The following is a 27,816-nucleotide window of genomic DNA, read 5'->3' on the forward strand; positions in this document are numbered from 1 at the left end:
CATCACTCGAGTCATCGCTCTCCTCGTCCTCCTCTGCATCCGAGTGCCACTCGCCACTCTCGCCCCCGCTCGCCCCTTCCTCGACGTCTTGCTCCTGCACTCCATTGGGCATCGAGTACATATCAATGAGAGCCTGAAAGGACAACGAGCAAAAGAAATACAGTCGACCATCAACAAAGTGCTACACAATGAATCGAGAAGATACTTGACAATGCAGAATCACACTTGTTCCGGCTGGCGCGAATGGTCAAATGGAATCACCCTCCTAGACCCCCGGGGATTATCTTTGTTGCCGGTGATTCCTCTCAGCCACTTCTCCACCGTGTCTTCGCTAACGTCCTCCGGGTGGATCCGAGTGGAGTCCTCGAGACCCGAGTACATCCACATCGGATGGTCATGGGCTTGGAGCGGTTGGATGCGTCGACTGAGAAAGACCTCCAGCAGGTCCATCCCAGTCACCCCGTCGCGGACAAGTTGGACGACCCGCTCGACCAATGCCTTGACCTGTGCCTTCTCTTCTGGGATCACCCTCAAGGAGGAGGGCTTCTCCACTCGAGCCAGGGAAAAGGGGGGAAGTCCAGTCGACTGGCCCGGGGTCGGCTAGTCCTTACAGTAAAACCAGGTCGACTGTCAGCCCCGGACCGAGTCAGGAAGGATCATCGCTGGGAAGGTACTCTTGTTCCTCATTTGGATTCCAAGGCCCCCGCACATCTGTATCACATGCGTCCTCTCGTCACTTGGGTTGGCTTTCTTGACCGACTGGGAGCGGCAGGTGAATATGTGTTTGAAGAGACCCCAGTGTGGTCGACAACCCAAGAAATTTTCGCACATTGACACAAAGGCATCCAGATACACTATGGTTTTTGCAGTAAAGTGGTGGAGTTGAGCCCCGAAGAAGTTCAAAAAGCCACGAAAGAAAGGGTGGGGAGGCAAAGAGAATCTGCGGTCGACATGAGTGGCGAGGAGAATGCACTCACCCTCCAGCGGCCGCGGCTCACTCTTGTTCCCCGGGAGCCGCGCTGATTCATGGGGGATCAGTCCCCCTCCACCAGGTCATCGAGGTCGTCCTGGCTGATCGTCGAGCGGATCCAGTCACCCTGGATCCAGCCCGGCGGCAGGCCGGATCTCGACGAGGATCCACCCCGGCTGGTCCTCTTGCCTTTCGCCTTCGCGGTCGCCTTCTTCACGCGCTCCAACGCCACCGTCTTCTCCTTTCCCATGGCGGCGGATCAAGTTCGAGCGAGGCTACGACGCCGAGAGCGGAAGCGGGCGCAGCGGAGAAGTCTAAGGAAGAAGAAAGAGAATGAGGGTGCATTGTTCAAAAGCCCGGTCCGGTGCCTTTTATAAGGTCACTTCTGAGTGACTGAATTGTAGGCCCGGACGATCTAAACAAATCCCGCAACAGTCACGCGCGTGATACGTGGCGAAAAAGGTAGCGCGGGAATCGAGGCGACCTGCCTAATCCGTCCCGATTACCACGACCTCGCCCGTCCGGCGCGCTTCCCGAAATTCGAATCCCGCGAAATCCGCGGACAGCAGAACAACATGTCAGACGGAAAACATCCTCCGCATCGTCATTTGAAACTCTACCGTAAAAGTTCACTCAACAAAAACTAAGAATGGACCAAGGCGGCTGAAAAAGAAGTTGGTGTCGTCCCCTCAGTTCATTGATCCAGAGCAAGATATACTCATAGCACGAAAAATGAGTCGGAAGTGTTCTCAACTCCTTCCTCACTCAAACCCTGATCCATTTGGGGGCTAATGATGAAGCTATGTACCTAGGGTAGGGTCATGGGTCTGTTCAAGATACCCTCCCCAAGGACATCCCTAAAAGAACCAGAAGCAGTCAAAGAAAAATCATCATCCACTCGACCATGAAGCCATGTTCCACTCGACAGTCTTGAAGACACTCGACCGTACGGACAACCACTCGACTACCAGAAGATCTAGAGCTAGTCCACTCTGTAACGGTCGGGATTCCAGTCATATCCTTAATGGTCATTATGTACTTTTATTACAGGCGTTACCAGTAACGTCTCCATCTTTATGTACCTTAAACCCTTTGTAACTGAGGGCGGGAGGGGTCTGGCGAACTCTATATAAGCCAACCCCTCCTCAGGGACAAGGGTTCGCACTTTCTGTAACACACACGCATATAATCCAGTCAACCGCCTCCGGGCTCCGAGACGTAGGGCTGTTACTTCCTCCGAGAAGGGCCTGAACTCGTAAAACTCCCGAGTACAACTCCTCCATAGCTAAGATCTTGCCTCTACATTCCTACCCCCATTCTACTATCAGACTTAGAACCACGACATGGAGGGCGCGCCAGGGGGGTAGGCGTGCCCCCTGCCTCGTGGCCTCCTTGATTGTTTCTTGATGCCCACTCCAAGTCTCTTGTATCACGTTTGTTGAGAAAATCACGTTCCCGAAGGTTTCATTCATTTTGGACTTCGTTTCATATTCCTTTTCTGCGAAATACTGAACTAGGCAAAAAAACAACAATTTGGGCTGGGCCTCCGGTTAATAGGTTAGTCGCAAAAATGATATAGAAGTGTAAAATAAAGCCCATTAACACCCAAAACAGATAATATAATAGCATGGAGCAATCAAAAATTATAGATACGTTGGAGACGTATCAATCAACCGTGTTGCTGAACTCTTCCACTTTCAGTCTACGAGGGTACATGGACACACTCTCCCGTCTCGTTGCTATGCTTCTCCTAGATAGATCTTACGTGGTCGTAGGAATATTTTTGAATTACTACATTCCCCAACACGTTACATGTAGGACGACGGTCCTCGACCTGCATCCGATGTCTTCTCCAATGGTCTAGGTGAGTTTGATGCTCCCCCAGTGCCAGGATCCAGTGAGTGGAGCGTCGTCCACGGTAGCGAGGTTGTCGATAGTGATGAATTTGATGAAAAGTTTGCATATATTTTAGGTGAAAACGCATGATGTTCTTCGGCTAGATCAAGCAATGTCGACGTGCGAACATCGTGCCCTTGTTGAAGGTGTTGACTCAATGCTTGGCTTCGGGGATGAAAATCCCATGTTCGACCTTGGTTGGACTCGTCAACATCAGCGCTATATTGATGCGTATGTGTCTGCGACGGCGGGTGAGCCACCTTGGAGGCTTACCTGCGTCTACGGCGAACCCCGGACGGAGGACCGTCATCACATGTGGTCCCTCCTCCGTGATCTACACCAACAAGCTGACATGCCGTGGATGGTAATTGGAGACTTCAACGAGGCCATGTGGAGCTTTGAACACTTCTCCGAAAAACCTCGTTCGGCAGGTCAGATGATTGATTTTCGTGATGTTCTGGAAGTTTGTGGCCTCGGTGATCTCGGTTTTGCAGGACTCCCGTATACTTATGATAACTGGCGAAGTGGAAGGGCCAAAGTTAAGGTACGACTGGACCATGTCGTCACAAACAACGCCTGGCGGGACGCCTTCGCGGAGGCCAAGGTGGAGCACCTGGTGGCTCCGAGCTCGGACCACCTCGCCATCCTCCTCAAGTGCGTCCAAGAGGAGCTCGTAAAGGCAGCTAGTAGGCGATGCCGCCAATACGAGGTGATGTGGGAGAGAGATTCTTCTCTCTCGGAGGTCATCGTGAACACATGGACGGAGCTGGGCTCCATGCTTCATTTGAGCGACATTGCGATGGCCTAAATAATTTGATGAAGAAGCTTCAGGACTGGAGCCACAAAAAATTTGTTAACGTGATCAAAGAAATTAATAAATCTCGTTCTCGCCTTGAGGAGCTAATGTATGAATGCAGACCGTAAAGAGATAAGGGAGGCCAATGATAGGCTGAATGAACTATTGTACCGTGAAGAAATGTTGTGGATGCAGAGGTCTCGCATTGCGTGGCTGCGTGAAGGAGACCAAAACACACAGTTGTTTCATCGGAAGGCAGTATGGAGGGCGCAGAAAAATCGTATTAAGGCTCTAGTGGATGATGTCGGCATGACTCACAAGGACCGTGAGTCCATGGATGCCATGGCGACTTCTTATTTTGCCTCACTGTTCACCGATGATACATCATTATGTGTTGATCCGGTTATTGATTTGATTAATACGCGAGTCACAAATGACATGAATGCTCGGCCGTGTGCAGAGTTCACTGAAAAGGAAATAGCAGATGCATTGTTCCAGATAGGCCCCCTTAAGGCCCCCGACCTAGATGGTTTTCCAGCTCGCTTTTTTTAGAGGATTTGGGCGGTCATGAGAGAGCAGGTAATCAGTGGTGTCAAGGAATTTTTTTGGACAGGAGTGATGCCGAACGGGGTGAACGACATCTCCATTGTCCTCATCCCCAAGGTAGACAATCCAGAAAAACTCAAGGAGTTCAGACCTATCAGTTTGTGCAATGTCATTTATAAGGTAGTCCCTAAGAGCTTGGTTAATCGGTTGAGGCCCTTATTGGACGATATTATTTCACCTGCTCAGAGTGCTTTTGTTCCTGGACGGATGATTACTGATAATGCTCTAGTAGCTTTTGAATGCATACATCATATTCAGCAGGAAAAGGACCCAGAGAAAAGTTTTTGTGCCTACAAGTTGGATCTATCCAAAGCTTATGATAGGGTAGACTGGACCTTCTTGAAGCGAACGATGCAAAAGATGGGTTCCGCTTGCTGGTGGGTGTACTGGATTATGACTTGCTTCACCTCGGTAAGATACACAGTTAAATTTAATGGGAGCCTCTTGGATTCGTTTGCACCGACGCGTGGGCTTTGGCAAGGTAATCCTCTCTCCCCTTTTTTGTTCCTTCTCGTGGCTGATGGGCTCTCTGCGTTGTTGAAAATGGAGAGGACAGGGGTGATTTCACTCCCCTAAAAGTGTGCAGGCGTGCACCAGGTGTCTCACATTTACTGTTTGCAGATGACACTCTTTTGTTTTTCAAAGTAGAGGAGGAACAAGATAGAATGGTGCATGAGTTATTAAATACGTATGAGAAGGCAACGGGTCAGTGCATTAACCCGGCCAAGTGCAGTGCACTATTTGACACATCTTGTACAGAAAACAATCAAGAGAAGGTTCGTTCAGTGCTACAGATTAACCTTGTTACTTTTGAGGAAAAATATTTGGGTCTGCCTACTCCGGACAGACGTATGTCTAGGGGAAAATTTCAGAATTTGTAGTCGAGGCTTCTGAAGCGGATCATTGCTTGGGGAGACACGTTGTCACTTGCTGGAAAGGAGACTATGATCAAAGCTATAGCACAGGCAATACCAACATATATTATGGGGGGTTTTAAACTTCCGATGTCAGTGTGCGACGATCTCAACAGGATGGTGCGGAACTTTTGGTGGGGTTCATTTAAGGGCAAGAGAAAAACGCATTGGACGGCTTGGCCGAATATTCTGGCTCATAAAATGAAGGGCGGTTTGGGTTTCAAAGACTTCCGTCTCTTTAACCAAGCCCTCCTCACACGGCGGGCGTGGCGACTTCTATCTAATCCTAACAGCTTATGTGCGCAGGTCCTCAAAGCCTGATATTATCCGGATGGTCGACTGGAGGACACTGTTTTCTCTGGTAACGCATCCCCCACATGGCAGGCCATCCAGTACGGCCCTGAGATCCTCAAAAAGGGGATTGTCTGGCGAGTCGGAGATGGCCGGAACATACGCATTTGGCGCGACCGTTGGCTCCCAACAGTATCGACGGCCCAGCCAATCACGCAGCAGGGGACTTGCCGTCTTCGCTGGGTCTCGGAGCTCCTGGACGTGTTCGGCGCCTGGCGTACAGATGTGCTACAACGGTATTTCCTTCCGGCAGACGTTGCAACCATCACCAACATTCGCACGTTGCCTCGCATCACCGACGACGTCATTGCATGGGCTCCGGAGAAGAACGATATCTTCACCGTTCGCTTCGCATATCAGCTCGCCATGGACGAGCACGAGCGTCCACTGGAGACTGCAACGAGCAGGGCACCGGATGGTCGTCGCGCCATCTAGAAGACCATATGAGGGTGCCCTGCTCCCCAAAGGTACGCGTCTTTGCATGGAGGCTGGTTTCCAACTCACTTGCTACCTGCGCAAATAAATTCTCTCGTCACCTCGAGCTTTCTGACGTGTGTCCTCTTTGTGGTGTGAAACGAGAGGATGGCTTCCACGCAATGTGTAGGTGCTCCCTAGCGAAAGAGTTGTGGCATGCTATGGCGCGGGACTGGCCCATTCCCAAGGTGGAGATTATCATACATACAGGTCCAGAATTGTTATTCTCACTACTGGAGCCTCTAGCTGACACTACACGTATGATAGTCCTCATGGTCATGTGGGGTGTGTGGCATGTGCGGAATGAAATAACTCATGGAAAGCCCCCACCTCCAACGGAAGCATCTCGCAGATTTCTGCAAGGCTACATCAATTCCTTGTTGTGCATTCATCCGTGGCCCCAAGGTAACATGGAGAAAGGAAAGATGGTTGTTCAGGTTGGTCTTCTGGCGCCACAAGAGCGCGTACGACAGAAGGTGGAGCTGCAGTGGACGCTACCCTCGGCTGGATGGACAAAATTGAACGTGGATGGCAGCTATGTACCGGCTACAGGAGCAGCTGGAGGGGGCATGGTCTTGTGAACAGACCAAGGGAACATAATCTTCACTGCATGTAGGGAAAACCGCTCATGTGTTAATGGCCTAGAGGCCGAGTTGGTGGCGTGTAGGGAGGGGCTCGAGCTAGCCCTGCATCGCACGGATCTGCCCATTCTCATCGAGATGGATAGCGTCGAGGTTGTGAACATGTTGAACACTTCGACAAGTGATCGCTCGAGGAACCGCGTGCTAGTTGAGGAGATTAAGAGGATGAAGGATACTGAGACTAGGGAGATTTCTATCACGTCTATTAGTCGCTCACAAAATAAAGTTAGCCGCGTTCTTGCTGCTTACGGTAGAAGTACCCCCCGTACTGCAGTATGGCTGGGTTTGGGTATGTGTGACATTTGTAAACTTGGTTCTGGCGGATTTGCCTCCTTGAGTAATAGAAATCTCTCTTTACCCCGCAAAAAAAAACATCAGCGCTCTAGCAGTACCTTATTCTTCTTTTAAATCGGTCATATATAATAGGATGTGGAGCAGTTTCGTAATAGGATTGTGGTAGGATGGAGATCCTATCGTAAGGCAAATTCTTTTTTTTAAGCCGTTTGTTTGTTCAGCGTCAATGCTAGAATTTGCTTGTCATCGTTAACTATTCATGAAAATATGAGTCTATAGCTTGCGAGAAATGCATCCACGTGTAGGATTGAGACGTGCGTGGCCGATCTATGAAACGTGGAAGATAAAATGTAGCGCTGCCAAACCAGGGAACACCAATGCATCAATGGCAAGGGAAGGGAAGCGTGCAGCGTTGCAGGGCAACCCATGTCCAGCAACCCAACTTATGGATGTGCCCGAGCTTCAAATGAAAAGAAAAACTTATGGGTGTGTAGAGGAGGAGAGGCAGTTGGGTACCAAAATGCATGATGCATTGCTCGCCCACTCCTCTGGATGTCTGTTCCTTAAATCTGCCATGGTTCCAAGGGTACACAGCAGAAAGGAAGGCTCCTCCTTTCCTTTCCATATGAGCATGACGTGACACTTCAATGCCATGCTAACATCAGGTCCACAAACCAGCTGCTCACAGACACCCATCTGATTTTGTTTTCCCGTTGTTGCTCCATGATTGAAGAATATTCAGGACCATGGCATGGCATTGCTTGCATTGATGCACTGCCTTGGCCCCACTCAATCAGCTTACGCATCTTTTTTTCCATGAATGCATAAAGCTTGTCTATCTTTTTATTGATAGAAGAAAATAGAATGAGTAGAATAGAGGATACAACACGAACGTAGGAGGCATGAGCAATAAACCCGGAGCACAGAGACAAGGGATGAGCAGTCCGAACAGGGAAAAGACACAACTAAACCCACCAAGCCTGCAACTAGAGAGGCGGGCCGAACCAGCATGACGTGACGTCGAACATCTCCAAATCCAACTCCGGGGACACTGCGAGCAAGTAAGATTGCACCTTCAAGAAGGGAAACGACGTCATGGCGCCGCCGTCATCCGATCCAAAGAACCGGACGTAGGGTTTCCCCCGATGCTTAAAGAGGAGCACAGATAAAGGCCACGACCGCGCCTTCAAGAAGGAAAACGGCACCCGTAACCCGTAAGTGTCGTCGCTGCCAGCATTGGCAAGCCGAGCAAGGATTTCGCCTGGCTTGAGTTCGAGGAATCCCATAGCCGCCACATCAAATTCTGAAGATGAGGAAGTCAGCCCGCCAGACGACCGCCACCTCGGATTGGGAGGGAGGGGGGGAGGGGGCTGGGCGTTGTACCTGCCGCCGCCGAAAAAACACGAGCTTTGCATCCGACATGGCATGTAGGTGGACGGGATCGGGAAGGCAGCAGACTAGAGAGCTTGCACGGAGAGTCGGATGGCGATTGGCATCACCGGCAAGCCAGGAACCAGAAGAGAATGCAATGACGAGTTGTCGAAGGCGGAGCCACTAGAACACCGACGAGCCGAAGCTGGAGGGGATGCAACAATTGAAGCGCCGGGGCCGCAAACACACCTGGAGAGACGCGGGCAAGCCACCGACGATGGAGAACGCAGGTCCATGGCCGCGAGGACCGGGGCGGTGCCGGCAAGGATCCACCGTAAAGCTTACACATCACCACCATCAAAGTTGTTACCACTGTGAGTGACACTTTGCTCAATCGATAATCAGGCAGCAATTGCATGAGCTTCCTAATTTGTTTTTAGATCAATACTAGTTCAATAGCTTCGTTGTTTGCTTTCCCCCAAGAGGTGAAAAAACGATCGGGCCAAAGCACGCAGCGGCATTGCATTTCCTGCAAAGGATTTAGCATGTCCAACAACCACGCTCTGACTGCCATCATCACTCCCTCAAATCGTTCCAGCCTTAACTTTCTGAAAACCCAGCCCAGCAATGGCTAAAGCGAGCAGTGTCTTTCCAAGCTGACCTCCTCGCCAGTAGCCAGTAGGACCTCAACCACACAAGAGAACAAGAAGCTGCTGCAGCAGCAGCAGGGTAGGGCTGGCCGGCTGGATGGATGGCTTTCTGTTCTGTTGTGTGGAAAAGGACCGCTCATGGGGACAAGAAAAAGTTGAGATAGGGAGATGGAGAAGATTAGCAGTACTCCCTCCGTCTAGGTGTATAAGTCACATTACGAATATCAGATTTCCCAAAATCTTTAGGCGTCAAACATTAACTTCCTCCTCGATCCTCTCCCAGCCTTGTTAGCCAGCGTTCTCTTCCTTTGCTGCCTCGTACTACCCTTTCGTTTTTCCTCTTCTCAAGTGTAAAACGATTCTGCATGCTGTCTTTGATGAGGCATGCACGAGAACGACCACTGCATGCATCGTAGCAGGGCGTTGATTGGGCCTGAAAAGACATCCTAATAACTACGTATTAATTGTTGATTTTGCTTCCATTTATAACAGCGCTGTGGTTGGAAGTTTTGCTTGTCTTGGTGCTCCTTCTCGTCCAATCTACACTCATCTAGACAGAGAAAATAGTATAGGAGAGATGAGAGACCCATCAACTGTCATTCATAGCACTCGCCAGAGGCAACAGATCACTCTCTCTACTCATCTGATCTCGAGCCCTCTCCATAAAGAGCAGTGACCATTTTTTATCATGACATGTTGAAGGCCGTGTATTGCTTTAAGATTTGGCAGATAACCCCACAGTGGAAATGTGACCAGGAAGAAGCATTTAAGAGAGATGGTAGTCCTTCCTAGAATCCTAGCGCATCCGTTTACGGATCGATGGGACCAGTCTACGCACATTGATATGGAAGCTGTCCATCCAACCATAGCAGCAAATGTGGTGCAAATTTATACAGACCAGGCAATTTTCATCGAACTTGAATAATTACATAAAATCGGACGATATTTCATCCAATGAACTAATATCTACCATATACTTGTCGGTGACCTCGTACGGCGGCGACACCTCCTCCTTCACGCGGCAGAGAGGCGCCGACGGTTGCTCCTGCTTGACGCGACGGCAACTGTTTCGCCTTGATGCGGGTGAAAGTGAGGAGGGGATGTTTGCTCTACCTTGACGACACAAAGAAGCGGCTCCGGTGGCACCGCCGGGCCGTGGTCATGGAAGAGCGACCGACGGAGCATCAGCTCCATCTCCTCCTCGTACTCAGCATCCGTCACCGCATAAACCGCGTCCTGCGAGAGGACGAGCCTCTGTATTGGTTGACCCTCCTGGTCGCCAGAGGAGATGACGATCTTCTCCTTCGTTGAGGAACTGGCCAACGAGGATCAAGACGGCCCTGGAGTGCGAGGCGGCATCGCCACGCTCTCCTACTCCCTGATCCAGACCTGCCTATCAGCGCTGCCGAGGCCCAAGACTTCCCATCGCCAGACGCGTAGAGGAAGAGGGGAGCGAAGGAGGTGCAGGGCGATGATGAGTGTAGAGTACATCGTGGACGATGCCGGCGATGAGCTTAAATAGCCCCGGCCAGGCCAAGCGAATGGACGGTCAGCCTGCTTCAATGAGCCGCAACGACCGAAGTTGGTTCCTCGGGACGCTGCGTCCACAACGAAGCGACGTTGCCCGAGAGGTCGCGTCGGTCAGCACCGCATTCTCATCCGATCACATCGCGTGACATCAATGTCAGACGTGGCATGCTTTAAGAAGCTCTTATTAGATTAACCAGTTTAGCTGACATGAGACAAGAAGAAAAGTAAAAAGAATTACACACTGGGATTTGGCTGATGGGAATGGTGAGCTAGTGGAATGCGACACTGGGTCCAAGCTGACGGTGCACAACCCCATTGGCTAAGATGTGGAGTTAGCGAAAAGCCAACGACCTGACCTGATATATGGAGTGAAAGGTGAAAACGATGTTAAAGTAAATCAGTACATACATATCCACTAGAGGCAAAGCAATAAGATATGAGGTGAGTGGCCACCATGAAAAGATTGCTTTGACTCATGCAGAATGGACATGTCGGTCAAAATGACAAAATGACACCGAGCTGGCCAAAATGGTACTAGTAATGTTGATCACATGAATATAAGCTGATTGAGCATTAGCACCTACTCTACCACTGTGGTGGTGACAAGATCTAGCAATTAGTGATCAGAATGTTTTCTTTTCCTTTTCGACCAAATTTGAGCAGCTAAGCGGACCAAGAAGCTCCTACTCTAATTAAGTAAGAAGACGTAGCAGAAATTAACAACAAGAGTGGATTAAGCTCTAGCGTGCATGGGGCGCCATGCGGAGGCGGTGAGCAGGGTGAGGTCCTTCCAGCCGAGCTTGAGGGCGCCGTTCTCCTCGACGAGCGTGTAGCCGTCGGAGGGGAACATGCCGAGGAGCAGCGCGGCCTGCGCGGCGGCGCTGCCGGCGAGCGAGGCGGCGCCGAAGCCGGAGCGGGCGAGGCTGTCGCGCCAGCAGCCGAACTTGACGTCGCCGGTGCGCGACGGCCCGCCCACGGCCAGCACATTGCGGATCTCCCGCGACAGCAGCTGCTGCTCCACGACGTGCCGCTCCGGGCTGTCCTCGCCGTAGCTGGCGTCCAGCGAGTCGAACAGCGCCGAGTAGTAGTGGATCGCCTCCACGAACCGCGCCAGGAACGACCCCGTGTGCCGCAGGTCCTGCTCCACCATCGTCACCACCTTGGGCGCCAACCTTGACATACATCATCAACCATTCTCAGGATCAGAGTTCATACATGGATTACTACTAGTAGTAGATGACAGTGATTTCCGTCAGCTAAATGTGGAATCAGCATGAGTGGCACTTGGAACGAGAAAGTTGGGACCTTTTTAGGATGATGAAAAGTTGGTCATGATGATGAGAACCTTTTAGCGATCTAGTACAAACCAAATGGACGAGAAATCTTTCCAACTTCTCGGATCACCAAAGTTGAAACCTTTCTAAAGTAATCCTAAAAAAGTAAAAAAGCCAAGCCGGTCATAATGACAAGCTTTTAGCGCCCCAAATAGCAGTTTTTTTAGTACTACTACGTAGTACTACATCTCCTGACCTTAAACCAAATCAACGCATTGTCATTGATGCTTGCTTGATGTGTACTACGGTGGTACTAGTATGTCACGGTGTCACATTGGTAAGGAAATGCAGGCTGGAAAGTATGCATGATTCCATGGTAGACTTGACATTGGAAGCAGCATGGCGTAGACGTAGAGTAGGAGTAGCACAGCGCACAGACACAAAGATAGAGTACCTCTTGATGAGACACAGCGTGTTGGAGTCGGAGCCGGTGACGTCGTAGAGGGAATGGTGCAGCCAGTGGACGGCGACGGCCTCGCGCCGCGTGACGCCCAGCTTCTCCGGGTCAAGATTCCCGGCCTTGTCCGCCACGGGGCAGAACTCGAAGGGCAGGCCCAGCGTGTCGGCGAAATCCGACAGCCGCTTCCCGGTGGCCTCCAGGGCGTCCATGGAGGCGCCCAGCCCGGTCAGCCTCACCCTCGGCGGGCCGCCGGGCCGGGACGCCAGGATGTGGAACAGCCCCGGCCACTGGAGCCCCTGCATGATGTCCAGGTCGATGATGTGCACGCGCTCCTCCCGCTCGAACGCCTCCTGGATCGCCTGGTTCGCCGTGAAGTGGGAGAACTTCACCAGGGGGCTGATGCCGTTGAACACCTGGAACGCCGCGGCCACGCGGCCGTTCACCAGCCGGGACGCCGCCGGGGACGCGTGGGGCAGCGGCGCGTAGAGGCCCAGGCAGGAGCTGACCAGGCGGGCCGACACGGCCTCCGCGAAGTAGGCGGCCACGCGCTGCGTGGAGGTGCCGAAGGGGGTGGCCAGCTCCGCGATCTCCAGCAGCGCCGTCTGGGCCTCGTCCAGGTTGTCGGCGTTCACCGACTCCGCGCACTGCAGGAGCAGCGTCAGCAAGTGGAGCCCCTCCTCGTCGCGCTGCTTCCGCCGCTGCCCCTCCTTCCGCTCCTTCACCGCCGCGGAGGCGGCAGCCGCCGCCGCCGCTGCGGCCGCGGCGGCTTCCTCTGCGGACGGAGGCTTGGGCGACTGCGGCGGGTTGTTGGGCTCCCGCTCCTCCTCGCGGCGCCGCTTGTCCGGAGGCGGGGGAGGGAGCGCCGCCATGGGCATTGGGGCGTTAGGGAGGAGAGCGGGCTGATGCTGATGCTGCTGCGGCAGGGCGGGGTCGGATGCGAGGAGGGACCGGAGGCGGAGCTCGAGGAGCGAGGCCAGACCGGGGTTGCAGGGGTGGATGATCTCGCGGACGTTGTGGATGAGCTGCGCGACGGACACCCCGGCGCCGCTGCTCCCGATGATGTCCCGGATGATGCCGTCCACGAACGCCGTGGTGTTGGCCGCCTCGCCCGCCTGCGCCGGCGCGGCGGCGACGTCCATATGATCCACGGGCTGCTGCTGCTGCTGCTGCTGGAGCTGGAAGGGCGGAAGCAGCTGGGAGGGCAGCGCGGGCAGCTGCGCGGTGGCCGACGACAGCACGGGCGGTCCGGCGGTCATGTCCGAGAGGTCCCCCGTGACGTGGCGCCGCGGCGGGGGCAGGTCCATGTCGGTCGCCGGGCGCTTGCGGACCATGGCGGCGGCGGCGGGTTCTTGCTCTCGGTGGTCTAGGAGGTGGAGGTGGAGGAGGAAGTCGGGAGGGCAGGGGAGCAGGTGGCAGTGGGAGGAGGCGGTGGCATGGGAATAAGAGGAGCGGGGGGCGGAGGAGGAGGACGAGGGGAAGAGGAGGAGGGAGGAGGAGCCCATCTAGTAACGCCAAGGGGAAGCGGCCGGCGCGCGCATGGCGAGCGACCGGAGCGGGGCGGGGCGGGGCGGGAGAGGGTGTGGATTCTACTGGGATTTTTATGTGTTTTGGCGCCGGGCTGGCGGCTGTCGAGGCGAGCCGGGGCTGGGGTGGGGAGAGGAGAGTGGAGTGGAGTAAAGTGGAAGAGGCCGACGAGAGGGGAACAAGAGCGTGAGCACAACTGGTTAGGGGAACTTCGAGGATTCGAGGACCAATTTATGGTTCATGACTCGTCGGCGTCGTACTTCCTACTGTGAGATGAGAGGAGAGGAGGATTTTGCCACTGGGCTCTCTGTTTTTGCTTTCTTTTATCCTTTCACTTTTCCTACTCTAGTTGTGATTTGCTCCTGGCAATGCTTCCCTTCATCCACTGCTAATGATAATGTCCCAACACCATATGACAATGCTGGCGAGTACAATGTGTGGTACGACTAGTCTTTATCCATGCCGGCGCAGACTCAAAGAAGAACTGAAGCTGCTCATTCATCGAGCCACGAGGAGGTCGTTTGCCTACCTGCCTCAGTGGGTGCACAATTTCAGATAAAAGTTTGTGTGTCTAGTTTTGGTGCACAATTTCAGATAAAAGTTTGTGTGTCTAGTTTTGGTGCACAATTTCAGATAAAAGTTTGTGTGCCTAGTTTTCTGTACAGTGGACGTCATTAGACTAGTCATAATGGATAGTAACTTAGACTAGTAACATGCATATGTTACTAGTCTATGTTACCACCTCTATAGTGAAGAGTAATATATGTGTGGTAACATGCAACACTTTATTTATTAGGCTATACACTCATCTTGCCTTGATGTGTGTGATGTTACAGTAACTAGCTATGTTACCACATGCTCTTTTTTTCTCATTATTTGCTTCCCACATTATCTGTTTTGACTAGAGATGTGTGATGTTACCACCTATATTACTCTCACTGTGAGTAGTCTTACTGACTTCGACAGGTAATCATGTTGTTGTGGTAATTTATTTCTGCTTTTGTATTCTTTTTGTTTTCCTTTTTTTCTTTTGGACAACGAACCTTGCATTATTTATTTATAAAATCAATAAAAATACGCAGCAGAGTCTGCTGTTTCCCTAAAAAAATAGTACCTGCACCCTTCGTTCCGGTTTATTGGTTGGGTGGAGCTAGATCCCAGTCTAGTCGAGTGACACAACATATAAAAAGAAATTTTATTTTTGAACGGATCTTTACATAAGATCTCACAAATATAACATCGACTGGGACTTACTTTTTGATCTTTGGGCTTATTAAGCTTAAGAATTTTACTTAATAGGAGACAATCCGGTTATTAATTCAACAACGAAAACTATATATTGTAAAAATAGGATCCCAATAATGGGGAAGGTCAGCTTTTTTATTTTTGAGGAAATGGGGAAGGTCAGCTAGGGGCAGGATCGCTCAGAAGCCCCCTAGCATGACCCGCCAACTGGCAGGCCTTTTACTGGGCCTTTCCCCAGCGTCATCCATATCTAAAATACAGTCCAAAGGAAAAAAGACATGGTGAAAATGCATATAAATTTTAAATTTTGACATGATGGCAAAAATAGTGCAAAAATGACATGATGCACACGAAAAAAAATACTTGATGCGATGCACAACAAGAGATTTTTCCATGCATTACTAGAAAACAAAAGCAAATTGTACTTTCAGAAAGGCAGAAAAATGCCATGTCGATAAATGTAAAAAATGTTATAAAAAATAATTCGCAATGTATGTTAGGAAATGCCATGCTAAGTCCAATAAAACTGCCGTGTTCCAAATAATAAAATTGACATGGCATAAAAAAATTGCGAAGCTATAAATATAAAAAATGTCATGGTCTGGAAAAAAAGAAAAAATCCATCATTAAATAATAATAATGCCATGTACTAAATAATAAAAACGTCATGCTACATACACTAAAACTACCATGGTTCTATAAAAATAAAAATGTGTCATTCTAGCTTAGTCATAGAAACATGGCAAATTTTGTGACAAATTGTTCTTTTGGAAAAAGAAGCAAATTATGTTTTGCAAAAGGCAGAAAAATGCCATGTCAAAAAACTGTAAGAAAATGTCATGCTAAATCCTATAAATTTGCCATATTCCACGATAATAAAATTGGCATGGTGTAAAAATAATAAAAACTGCCGTGCTCTAAACAATGAAACGGCATACTCCAAATATTAAAAAAATCATGGTATAAAAAAGAAAAAGGCCATCGTTAAATAATAATAATGCCATGTACTAAATAGTAGAAATGACATGCTACCTACACTAAAACTACCATGGTTCTAACAAAATAAAAAAATTGACAATTCTAGCTTAATCATATAAACATGGTCAATTTTGTGAACAAACTTCTTTTGGAAAAAAGAAAATTGTTTTTTGAGAAAAGCAGAAAAATGCCATATTGTCAAAATGTAAAAAGTATGTAAAAAAGTTACCATGGTATATTAAAAAAATGTCATGCTAAGTCCAATAAATTTGCCATGTTCCACGATAATAAATTTCCCATGATGTGAAAGTGATAAAAATGCCATGCTCTAAACAATAAAACTACCATGGTCTAAATATAAAAAATGTCATGGTCTAGAAAAAAAAGAATGCCATTGTCAAATAATTATAATGCCATGTACTAAATAATAAAAATGTCATGCTACACACACTAAAACTACCATGGTTCTAAAAAAAGTACCATTCTAGCTTAGTCATATAATCACAACAAATTTTGTGAAAAATTGTCCTTTTGGAAAATAGTAAATTGTGTTTTGAGAAAGGCAGAAAAATTCCATGTCAACAAAATGTAAAAATTACACAATTTTTTTACCAAGTTATATTAAGAAAATGTCATGCTAAGTCCAATAAATTTGCCATATTCCACGATAATAAAATTGCCATGGTGTAAAATAATAAAAAAAATGCCATGCTCTAAACAATAAACTGCCATGGTCTAAAACTAAAAAACGCCATGCTCTTAAATATTCCATGGTCTAAAAAATGCCATAGTTTAAATGATAAAAATGCCATATAGTAATATAATAAAAATGTCATGCTAACTACACTAAAGCTACCATGGTTCTAATTAAATAAAATGCCATTGTCTAACAAAATAAAAAGGTGTCATGCTAGCTTACTCATATAAACATGCATTTTTTTGAAAAAATGCATGGTAAGTTCGATAAAAATGTCGTTAATGGTCAACACTATTGCCATGTTGATTAAAACGAAATTGCCATGGTAGCCATATTTTAAAATGCCATGGTCAACACAATTGTCGTGCTAAGTCCAATAAAACTGCCCTATCAAGTATAGTGCCATGCTTTGAGAATTTGTATTCTAACAAAAATGCCATGACACCGCTATCACTTCAAATTCAACTGCATACCCAAAAGATCCCATAAAAGTAATTTTTGTGACAAAAAGCTGCCATGTCTAATTTTAAATATTGCCCTCGTATGAAAAAAAATAAAATGCCCTGCTACCTACAAAATCTATCATGGTCTAATTAAACACAAATGTCATGGTCTAAATAATACGATGGCTATGCTACTGCTACCTAATGGAAAAATTAGGAAGCTTGTTCCCTAAAAAATAACATGGGAACTATATGAATCTTTAGGGATGCAACATGAATTTTTTTTAGCTAGAAAACAAAATTTGACATCCCAATTGATCATAATTGCCCACATATGTAGTTAACGAAATGAGATGCATACATATTTGCCATGAGAAAAATGACATTCTATCTAATTAAAATGCCATGTCACTATACAAAAAATGGCTGGGTGTTGAGAACACTTTCACTTAAAATGCCAGGGGCTAGTACTAACAATTTTCTGTAAAACATGTTTGTTAGATCACATGGTCAAACTAGAATAAACTTGAGGGGAACACATAGCAAATCAAACTAGAATAAGCTAGTGAGGACACTGAAACTGTTCAGTAGCGATGTAATTCTTCACCTAAGACTTTCTAGTGTTGTTGTTACTGTCGGTGTTGAGGGCTAGCAAGGGCGAGTCGTCAATCCTCATTGAGAGCGACCTCCAAACTTCTCCTAATGCAGCCAAATCACATGGAGGTGCGTGAGGACGCGGCCGTGGTGGGTGCCGAGATGCGGGGAGGCGGCAAGCCCCTGCCATGGATGGCCGCCGCTAGCCCCATTTTGCCACTTTTTGAGTTGGTTTACTTTTTCTAATGTATTACCTGATTTTTGGGTGTAAAAAGGCAAAGGGCTCTTCGGTTCAACATAACGTGCAAACGAGCTCGGAAAGGGAAGAAACTTTACATTATGTCTTCATATGCCCCATGTACGGTGTGCTAAAAATTTCTTAGCGTTACAAAAAACTTGATGCACTTCGTGTACAAATGAATACTCTTTGGAGAAGTATGAGGGTTATGAACGAAAACCGCCACCTACCACACAAAATACAATTTTTATACATCATTTAAACTTCAAACTTTTTCTATGTTTAATATACACCATTGAAAGTTCCGTGATCAAATTTGAAACTATTCCGAGTTGAGTAAATATGGGTTTTAAGCATTTTTCTTATTTATTGTACATGTGGTGTGCCCTCTACGGTGTCCGCCACTGCTAATTTTCAAAAAAAAAAACTGAAAATTTTGGCCACTCCAAACCGGGGCTAGCGTCTTCACTCATGTGTTGGTGGTAGTTGAAAAGTTCACCAAATGGATAGAGGCCAAACCCATCAAAAAACTAGACTCAACAGAGTCGTCAAGTTCATGAAGGAGATCGTCTATAGATTTGGAGTTTCCATAATATCATTACTGACAACTAGACCAATTTGTCTCGGACGAATTTCGAGCTTTTTGCCATTCGTAGGGTACTCAGGTGGATTATGCCTCCGTGGAGCATCCACAGACTAACGAACAGGTTGAGAGAGCAAATGGTATAATCCTTAAAGGACTAAAGCCGCATCTTAAGAGCGACCTAAACACATGTAGTAGGGGCCTGGGCACCGAATTTACCATCCGTTTTGTGGGGCCTACGAATAACTCCCAACAGATCTACGAAATTCACACCCTTTCTGATGGTCTATTGTGAAGAAGCTATCCTCCCGAGTGATCTTCTCCATAATTCTCCCAGAGTGGAATTTTACTCAGAAGCGGAAGCCAAAATTGTGCGTCAAGATGGGCTCGATCTCCACGAGCTAGATCTTACAAGATCAACTGCGTAATAACAAAATCTCCCGCGTTATCATAGTAGGCGGGTGCGTGGACATGCATTTCAATAAGGTGATCTAGTCCTCTGACTAGACCAACAGAAGTCTCACAAATTGGAACCTCCATGGGAAGGCCCCTTCATTGTTTTAAAGGTGCTGAACAACGGAGCTTACCGACTCTACAACCTTCATAAAAAGACAGATGAGCCTCACACATGGAACACCGACCTCCTTCGCCATATTTTCACTTAAAGATCCTCCGACGTTGTAATCCTGTGAAGCAATTGTTCGGAGTAGATCTTGATGAATAAATAACTTTTTATTGTTCCTTACTGTGTCCTTTATGCCAAGGAGTGTAGGACTAATGCTCCACTCGAACGCTATGCCACACTTGGGGGCCGCGCTCCACTCGGACACTAAACCACACTCGGGGGATATGCTCGAAAGCTAAAATACACTCGAGGGATGCGCTCCACTCAAATTCTACATCACAGTCGAGAGTTATGCTCGAAATCTACGAACAATCAGGGGTCACGCTCCACTTGGACAAAAACACACACTTTGAAGCTTTCCAAATGATGGAAATATGCCCTAGAGGCAATAATAAAGTTGTTATTATTATATTTCCTTATTCATGATAAAGGTTTATTATTCATGATAGAATTATATTGATCGGAAACTTAAATACATGTGTGGATACATAAACAAATATCGTGTCCCTAGTAAGCCTCTACTAGACTAGCTCGTTGATCGAAGATGGTTATGGTTTCCTAACCATGGACATGTGTTGTCACTTCATAACGGGATCACATCATTAGGAGAATGATGTGATGGAAAAGACCCATCCGTTAGGTTAGCATATGATCGTTCAGTTTATTGCTATTGCTTTCTTAATGTCAAATACATATTCTTTCGACTATGGGATCATGCAACTCCCGGATACTATAGGAATACCTTGTGTGCTATCAAATGTCACAACGTAACTGGGTGGTCATAAAGATGCTCTACAGGTATCTCCGAAGGTGTCTGTTGAGTTGCATGGATCGAGATTAGGATTTATCACTCCGTGTATTGGAGAGGTATCTCTGGGCCCTCTTGGCAATACACATCACAAGAAGCTTGCAAGCAAAATGACTAAGGAGTTAGTTATGAGATGATGTATTACGGAACGAGTAAAGAGACTTGCCGGTAACAAAATTGAACTAGGTATGAAGGTACCAACGATCGAATCTCGGGCAAGTAACATACCGACAGACAAAGGAAATTACGTATGTTGTCATAAGGTTCGACCAATAAAGATCTTCGTAGAATATGTAGGAACCAATATGGGCATCCAGGTTCCGCTATTGGTTATTGACCGGAGAGGCGTCTCGGTCATGTCTACATCATTCTCGAACCCATAGGGTCCGCATGTTTAACGTTCGTTGACGATATAGTATTACATGAGTTATGTGATTTGGTGACCGAATGTTGTTCGAAGTCCCGGATGAGATCATGGACATGACGAGGAGCTTCGGAATGGTCCGGAGGTCAAGATTGACATATAGGATGATGCTATTTGGTCACGGGAAAGGTTTCGGAGTGTATCAGGTAGTCACCGGATCATCGGAAGGGGTTCCGAGAAGCCCCGGGAGGTTAATGGGCCAAGAGGGGGGAACACACTAGCCCACGAGGGGTTGGAACGCCCCTTTCCTTGGCTTCCGGCCCTATGGATGGAAAGGGGGGAGGGCTAGCCCCTCTTTCCTTCCCTCCATCTTAGATAAAGGAAAGGGGAGGGGCGCCACCTCTTCCCGCCTTCCCCCCGCAGGTAAACAAGGAAGGGGGGCGCCATAGGGCAGGAGCCCAAGGGGGGCGGCCGGCCACCTTGGGGCGCCCCTTGGCTGCCTCCCCTCCCCCTAGGCTACATGAGGGAGGGGGCGCCACACAAACCCACGACAATCTCTTAGCCATGTGCGGAGCCCCTCTCCAAAGTTTAGTCCTCCTTCTAGTTTTCCTCAGTGCATTGCGAAGCAGTGTAGGAACAAGTTTACCAGCACCGTCACCACACCGTCGTACTGCTGGGACTCATCTACTACTTCGCCCGTCTTGCTGGATCAAGAAGGCGAGGACGTCATCAAGCTGAACGTGTGCTGAACGCGGAGGTGTCGTACGTTCGATACTTGATTAGTTGGATCGCGAAGGTGTTCGACTACATCAACCGTGTTGTTAGACGCTTCCGCTTTACGGTCTACAAGGGTATGTAGGCATACTCTCCCCTCTCGTTGCTATGCATCTCCATGGATAGATCTTGCGTGTTCGTAGAATTTTTTTGTTTTCCATGCAACGTTCCCCAACACCAATTTTCTTCAAGTTTTATGTACACCCCAAGTGTGTGAGTAATGTTTGATATGCCCTAAAGGCAATAATGTTGTATTATTATATTTCCATGTTTATAATTAAGAGTTTATATTCTATGTTATAACTTATATGATACTGGAATATGTGATTCAGTGGAAACTCATATGCACATGTGGAATGATAAAAGGTAAAACCTGAGTCCTAGTCTTGCCTCTAGGACTAGCTCAAGTGTTGTAAGTGATCACGTTTTCTGGATCCTAGGATATCATTAAGTGTAACGATAGTCCCAAAACAACTCTGAAAGTATGCCATTGGAAGAACGATCATATTGAATTGAATCAACTTGTTTGTTATACTTTGAGATACTATCTTCACAAATCAATTGATATAACACGGAGAGTTAACATTCACTCTGGGCGTTCGGTTATTTCGGTTTGGGTAGTTCGGTTTATGGGTAACTCGGGTACAAAAAAATAGGGACCAGATTTTTTCTACCAAAAAATTACGCGAACCCAATTACTTGAAATTCAGGTTTAGGTAATTCGGGTACCCGAAAAAACTGAAATATTCCGAGCACACATCAGCTTTTTGTATGAATAATTTGGTTAGTATGGGTAATTCGGGTAGTATGCGTAATTTATTTAGTATGGGTAACATGATAGTGTAATAATAGCATGAATAATTTGGTTAGTATGAATAATTTGGGTACTATTGGTATCTAGGGTTTGCTATACTGGAACCGGCACCCCAACCCAAAAATTGAATAGAGAGGAAATGAGAACCGAACCCTAACCTGATACCCAAATTACCCCACAATTCGGGTAATTTGGTTCGATTCGGGTTCAGGTAGCGGGTTAGGGTACCCAAACACCCAGGGTGAGTTAACATATGCTTTAGTTCTTTAGACCATGAGAGTATCGTAGTCACTTCTTATTGTATGTTTGTTGCGAAACGTAGTACAAAATAAAAAAATCGCCCTACGAACACCCATGAACAATATGAAGATGCATATAGGGTTTGGATGAACCATTGTTACCGACTCAAGAGTGTAGCGGAAGTAGACGAGTCGGTGTAGATCGTACTTGGAGTCCATCGAACCGTTGATGACGATCCCGCGAACCGCCCTCGAATGATCCCTCAAACGGGAGACTGAAAGCACGGCCTCTCTACTTGGTTGCAAGTGTATGGTATTTTTTTGAAGGTTAGGACAGTAGGAAAGGCTCCTACTGCATTTGTTAATTCAAACGTGGCAACAGTTACAGTGGTAATAATTACATGGGGGAGGGGGCTATGTCTAACTATCCAACACTAGGTGAAAGAGTGGTGGGGGGGGCCTAAGGTAAGTCTTGCAAAATGCGCTACAAAAAAATACACTTCCGTGATGATACGTGTTTGTCACAGTAGGTCGCTTTTTTTGTCATGCATGTACATCCATGACAAATTTATGACAGAATCAAGATAGTCATACCTGTGCTGTCGTATAAGTGTTCCATGACATTACCAAAATTATCATCACGGAAGTGTGCACTTCCATGACGATAAATTGCGTGTCATAGAAGTGCTTTCGTCAAGGGTGACCGACACGTGGCATCCACCGTAACGGAACACCGTTAAGCTATCGGGTCGGGTTTTGGATCCGATAACCCGTTAACAGCCTCGACCAACGGGGATTTTCCACGTGTAAAATCATCATTGGCTGGAGGAAACACGTGTCGGCTCATCGTTGGGACAGATGTCAACCACTCATTGGACGGAAGGCGCCTATGATACGTCGACACGTGGCACGGCCCAACAGAGGCCCATTCCTGTGAAAAGGCCGACCCGTTTGACTTGGTCAAAAGGTGGCGGGCCGGCCCATGGAAAGACTGTTAACGGTCTGTTCGCATATAGCCCATTTACAGCCCGCTAACCCAAGGCCCATTATGCCCTATCCGGATTAGGCCCAGTAGCGTCATCTGGGCCATCCAATATGATTCCAGCCCGTTTTCACTTCTGGCCCATGTATGGCCCATGACGTCTTTCGGCCCATATGAGGCCCTATGTAACTCTTGGCCTATTAACGGCCCGTGGTGAAACTGGCCCGTAATGAACAGTGTATCACTTTACACCCATTAACGGCCCGTGGTGAAACTGGCCCATAATGAACAGTGTATCACTTTATACCCATTAACGGCCCGTTATTCCGTTGGGCTGTTTCCAGCCCATGTTATCTTTCGGCCTTCTCAGAGCCCATTTATTCTTGGGCTCATTTCCAGCATTCGTTTACTTACGACCCGTTACTGTCATTTTCTGCTTGTGGGCCAAATTCAGCCCGTGGTTATAGTCGGCCCGTTTGTGGTCCGTTAATACGTTGGGCCGTTTTCATAGCGTCATCAAATACGGCCTATTAACGATGGCCCGTTACGGTCGGCCCATGAACGGACGATTCCAACTCTAGCCCGTTTATGGCCATAATGCGGCCTGTTATTGGCCCATGTTTGGCCAATCGATCATACGGCCCGTATAAGGCCCATTGATGATACGACCCGTAGAAGGCCCATTGTTTCTACGGCCCGTAGAAGGCCTACTGTTTCTACGGCCCGTAGAAGGCCCATTGTTTCTACGGCCCGTAGGAGGCCCGGTGTCACTACAGTAAATATTAGCCCATGGTTATTGTGGCCTAGTTTAAAAAAAATAGGTTATTGCAGCCACTAGTTAACCGCGGAAAAAGAACTGCAATGACTACAAGCAAACAAATAAACAAGACAACAAGGAAATAAATAAGCAAGCAACTAACGCTAGGCTATCACGACTATTACACATATTACATCCACTGGGCATCAAAGTTCGCCACCAGTGCAAATACAGGGAACAAAGCAGCATATCATATACACTGGTCGTCAAAATTGGCCACCAGTGCAAATAAACGCGGCAGCAAAACAAGAGCATAACTGAAGCAACTTCAGAAGAGCTCAAGAAACGTTATCCTGGGTATCCACCATGCTGGCAATAAGCTTAGCAAGCTGATTAGCTTTGTCCTGTTTGGCGCTAAAATCCTCCAACACTTGCTGTTGCACCAGAAAGTATGCATCTGAATGCTCCAGGGACTTCTGCAGTCCTTCCGCTTCTTGTCGCAGCACAGCTGATCGATATCTTTCAGCTTGTAGTTGAGACTCAAGAAACCGAACTGATTCAGATAGTGAGTTTGAATAGCTTGTGCAAGCGGTAGTGGCCAGTAACTCCAACACTAAACCAAGACAGGATGTGTGACTATCCTGAACCTTATCTGCATTACTTCCTTTACCGTTGCTTAATAAGGCACTCTTCCCCAATATTCTGTCAGCATTCTAAAAGAAGAAACAAGCAGACACATAACAAGTTTATCATGTACTAGTATATGAAACTCATTTCAATGAACCAGTTCATTAGTAAGGTGGACAGGATTAAACTACCAAGTCTTCTATTGCCAAGTACTAGTACATAATAAAAGCATCAAACAAACATATATCTATGTCCTATGGTAGCAATGGAATCTTAAATTAGAACAGTTGTTCTTCAGGTTTAGGCACTTGTTCTACATGAACAGAGTACAGTAAGACGCAAGAATATAATACTTAAAAATAGAAAATGAGCTCATAGACCTTACCACATTCTTGGTTCAGGTCCAGTATAGAACAAGGCGTTCCCAGTCATCGTCCAGTAAATGTGTCTCAGGAGAAGTAAGGGAATTTGATGAGTTTCTTTGCCGGTGAAGTAAGTTTTCTTCAGGTAATTCCGATACTGCCACCAAGCATTCTTGAAGATAGCAGAGGTATTAACACAGGTTACCTCATCTTGAGTTTCCAAATCGGTCCTTCTCTATAGAGAAAAATGGGAAAATTTGCTGTATTATAACCATCATGGAGGTAGGATGTATGGGACGAAGCAAAGTAATTGCCATGAATAACATTACTTACACATAACTCCTAGACAAACACCTGCAACTGGTATTTTCCTTCATCTTCAGTATAATATTTCCAAGATGGGAAGATACGCACATACGATTTAACAACATCAAATGCGATAGATGCTAAACTACGACTAGCTGGTTGTGCTTCCTCCACAGGAATAAGCGTACTAACTGGTGGAGTTGGGGTTCGCCGTGATAGTACTGGCCCTTTGGGCACTGGAGCCGCCTTACTAACTGCTCTTGTTTGGGAGCTCTATGGTGGAGATGGTGCTGTGTCAACAGGAACTGGGTTACTATCGGCTGGGGTTGGGGTTAGATAGGGTGAAGCTGGTTCTCTGTCCATCATAGTAGGGGTACAATCTGCGAGAATTTGGGTTATGTGTGGTAGGGCTGGTTCTTGTGCATGTACAACCGGGGTGCTATCTCCACCAAGAGGTAGCCCTGTTTTATTTGAAGACCATGTTTTTAGTCCACTAGATACTGGCATCACCCGCTCCAATTCAAATGGCTGATAAACAAGAAACATAGTTGAATGTACAGACATTGTATGAGAGACAGATGCAATAGATAGTGTGGAAAAAAGAGGGCATGAAATAGTTGACATGTATATTGTTTAACTAAAACGGATAGCATGACATAATTTCACATATATGATGTCTATCTAAACTGGATAGCATAGCATAACATAATTCAAAGATATGATGAATAACTAAACAGGATCGCATGACATAATTCACCTACATGTTATCTAAGTAATCAGGATCGCATCATTTAATTCACATATGTGATTTATATGCTAAACAGAGGGCATTCGATATGATGTCTGAACTAAGAACATGGTGTTGAATATTGTGTATATGATGTCTAAACTATGCAATGCAAGACACCGTATGCATGATATGAGCAGTATAACCGTGCCAAGTTAGAGCATACACCTCAGTGGGGGAATAGGACTGGTCATCTATCTCTGAATCCATCTCTGCGGAGCTATCGGGTCCCAACAAGAGATTTGCTTCGACAGGTAGCACTGTATGCTCTGAAGGCCTTGTTTTCACTCCAGATTTTTCCATCTCCCACCCAAATGGTTGATTCACAGGAAGAGTAGTTTAATTTACAAACATTGTCGACAAATGGAAATGTAATGAAGAAAAGGATGGGCAAGATATCATTCAAATATATGATGCCTGGTTAAACAGGATGGCATTGCACATTTCACATATATTATGGCTGGCTAAAAGACATGAGAGTGCATAATTCCCATATATGATATAGAAACTAAACAAGTGGCATTACAGAACATGTCTAAACTAAGAAGATGACATATATGATGTCAAAAGTAGGCACTGCAAGGCAACATATGCATGATATGACTAACACCATCATGCCAAGGTAGAGCAAACACCTTGGGGGGTAAATAGGAGTGGTCAGCGGCGTCCGAATCCGCCTCAGAACAGATATCTTCCTCTGGATTACAATCTGGAAAGGGGTGGGGAGGGTTTGCCATTGAACCCACCATGGAGCGATGTCTGCATGACATTGTATTGCCGCGCAAAACTCTTCTCTTTTTCTCTACATGTTCAGCATGACTGTGTACAATATCTGACATGCATACGAAAAAATATGGTGAGATTATGTAAGGAGAGCATGCAGAAATTTAGAGTGATGGTAACAACCAGTGGATCGATGTTTTTTCGTTGAACCAAAATAGCCCTAATGGATCGACGTGAATGTATAGTAATAAGTGATGCAACAAGTGTACAACCTCTTTGCCGTAGCCGTGTCGACCTCAGCATCATTGGGTTGGTCGCTGTAAGTGCATCTAGTGCCACCCCTAGTTGGTTTTGGAGTATTGACGACAAACCTAGCTGAGGGACTAATGTGTTTGTGAGAATTGCAGGATAACACAGGTAGAAGTCCCTCATTGATTCGGTTTTCCTACCAAAGATGACCCTAAAATGTATGAAGACATTGAAGTCAAAGGTGGTATATGAAGATATTCACATTGAAGACTATGAAAAGAGAAGACACCACATGAAGCCTATGGAGCTCGAAGACTTAGATCTTTCATAGTTCTCTTTCTTTTGTGTTGAGTCATAGGAACCACCCTACTGTTAAGTGGGGTCCAAGAGAACCAGTCAGAATGACTGAAGTGATGCCTAACCTAAACCTATGTCTTCGAGTGAAGACTATGAGAGAGAATCTTGTCCAGAGTCAGACAAGTCAGCTTTGCTTGCAGCCCAAGTAAAGTTGCCGTGTGAGTTTGAAATCTGACCGTTGGAACACGTGTCAGTTCCTTAGTGACCCAGGGTCATTTCGGACAAATCAGGTCGGGTTGCCAAGTGGCTATAAATAGCCCACCCCCTACAACCATAAACGGTTGGCTGCTCAGATTGAGAGTACGGCTTTTGTCATTTGAGAGCAACCCACCTCGAAGCCTTTGAGAGAGAATTCCTTGCGAGGATAAAGCCCTAACCACCCAGAGCCAAAGAGAATTAGGCATCACTTAAGTCTTCTTGTTTGTGTGATCTGAAGACTTATTACACTTGAGGACTGTGCATCCTCCAGCCAGTTAGGCGTCGCGTTCTGAGCATCCAAGAGACATTGTGGAT

The 27,816-nt window shown here is 47.1% G+C and overlaps 2 protein-coding genes across 2 annotated transcripts; one reads left to right on the top strand and one right to left on the bottom strand.

The window, feature by feature from the left end:
* Positions 1-2,978: 2,978 nt before the first annotated feature.
* On the top strand, positions 2,979-3,674 carry LOC147971209 (uncharacterized). Its single transcript, XM_087523869.1, has one exon. The coding sequence runs from the start codon at positions 2,979-2,981 to the stop codon at positions 3,672-3,674; it is 696 nt and encodes a 231-aa protein (XP_087379995.1).
* Positions 3,675-10,994: 7,320 nt separating this feature from the next.
* Positions 10,995-13,884, bottom strand: LOC125508717 (protein SCARECROW 1). The gene is made up of 2 exons (XM_048673500.2): positions 12,222-13,884; positions 10,995-11,665 (listed from the first exon to the last, which is right to left on the bottom strand). The coding sequence occupies exons 1-2, from the start codon at positions 13,727-13,729 to the stop codon at positions 11,227-11,229; spliced, it is 1,947 nt and encodes a 648-aa protein (XP_048529457.1). The 5' UTR covers positions 13,730-13,884; the 3' UTR covers positions 10,995-11,226.
* Between the last annotated feature and the right edge of the window lie 13,932 nt (positions 13,885-27,816).

The sequence above is a fragment of the Triticum urartu genome, chromosome 5A, assembly GCF_056163025.1.
Source record: "Triticum urartu cultivar PI428250 chromosome 5A, HENAU_Tu73, whole genome shotgun sequence".
Lineage (NCBI taxonomy): Eukaryota > Viridiplantae > Streptophyta > Magnoliopsida > Poales > Poaceae > Triticum > Triticum urartu.

Excerpts from the sequence above, each read along its gene's own strand:
- LOC147971209 (XM_087523869.1), top strand. The coding sequence starts at position 2,979 with ATGTCGACGTGCGAACATCGTGCCCTTGTTGAAGGTGTTGACTCAATG.
- LOC125508717 (XM_048673500.2), bottom strand. The coding sequence starts at position 13,729 with ATGGGCTCCTCCTCCCTCCTCCTCTTCCCCTCGTCCTCCTCCTCCGCC. Across the intron at positions 11,666-12,221 it reads ACGCTGTGTCTCATCAAGAG|GTTGGCGCCCAAGGTGGTGA; the intron begins GTACTCTATCTT and ends ATGTATGTCAAG.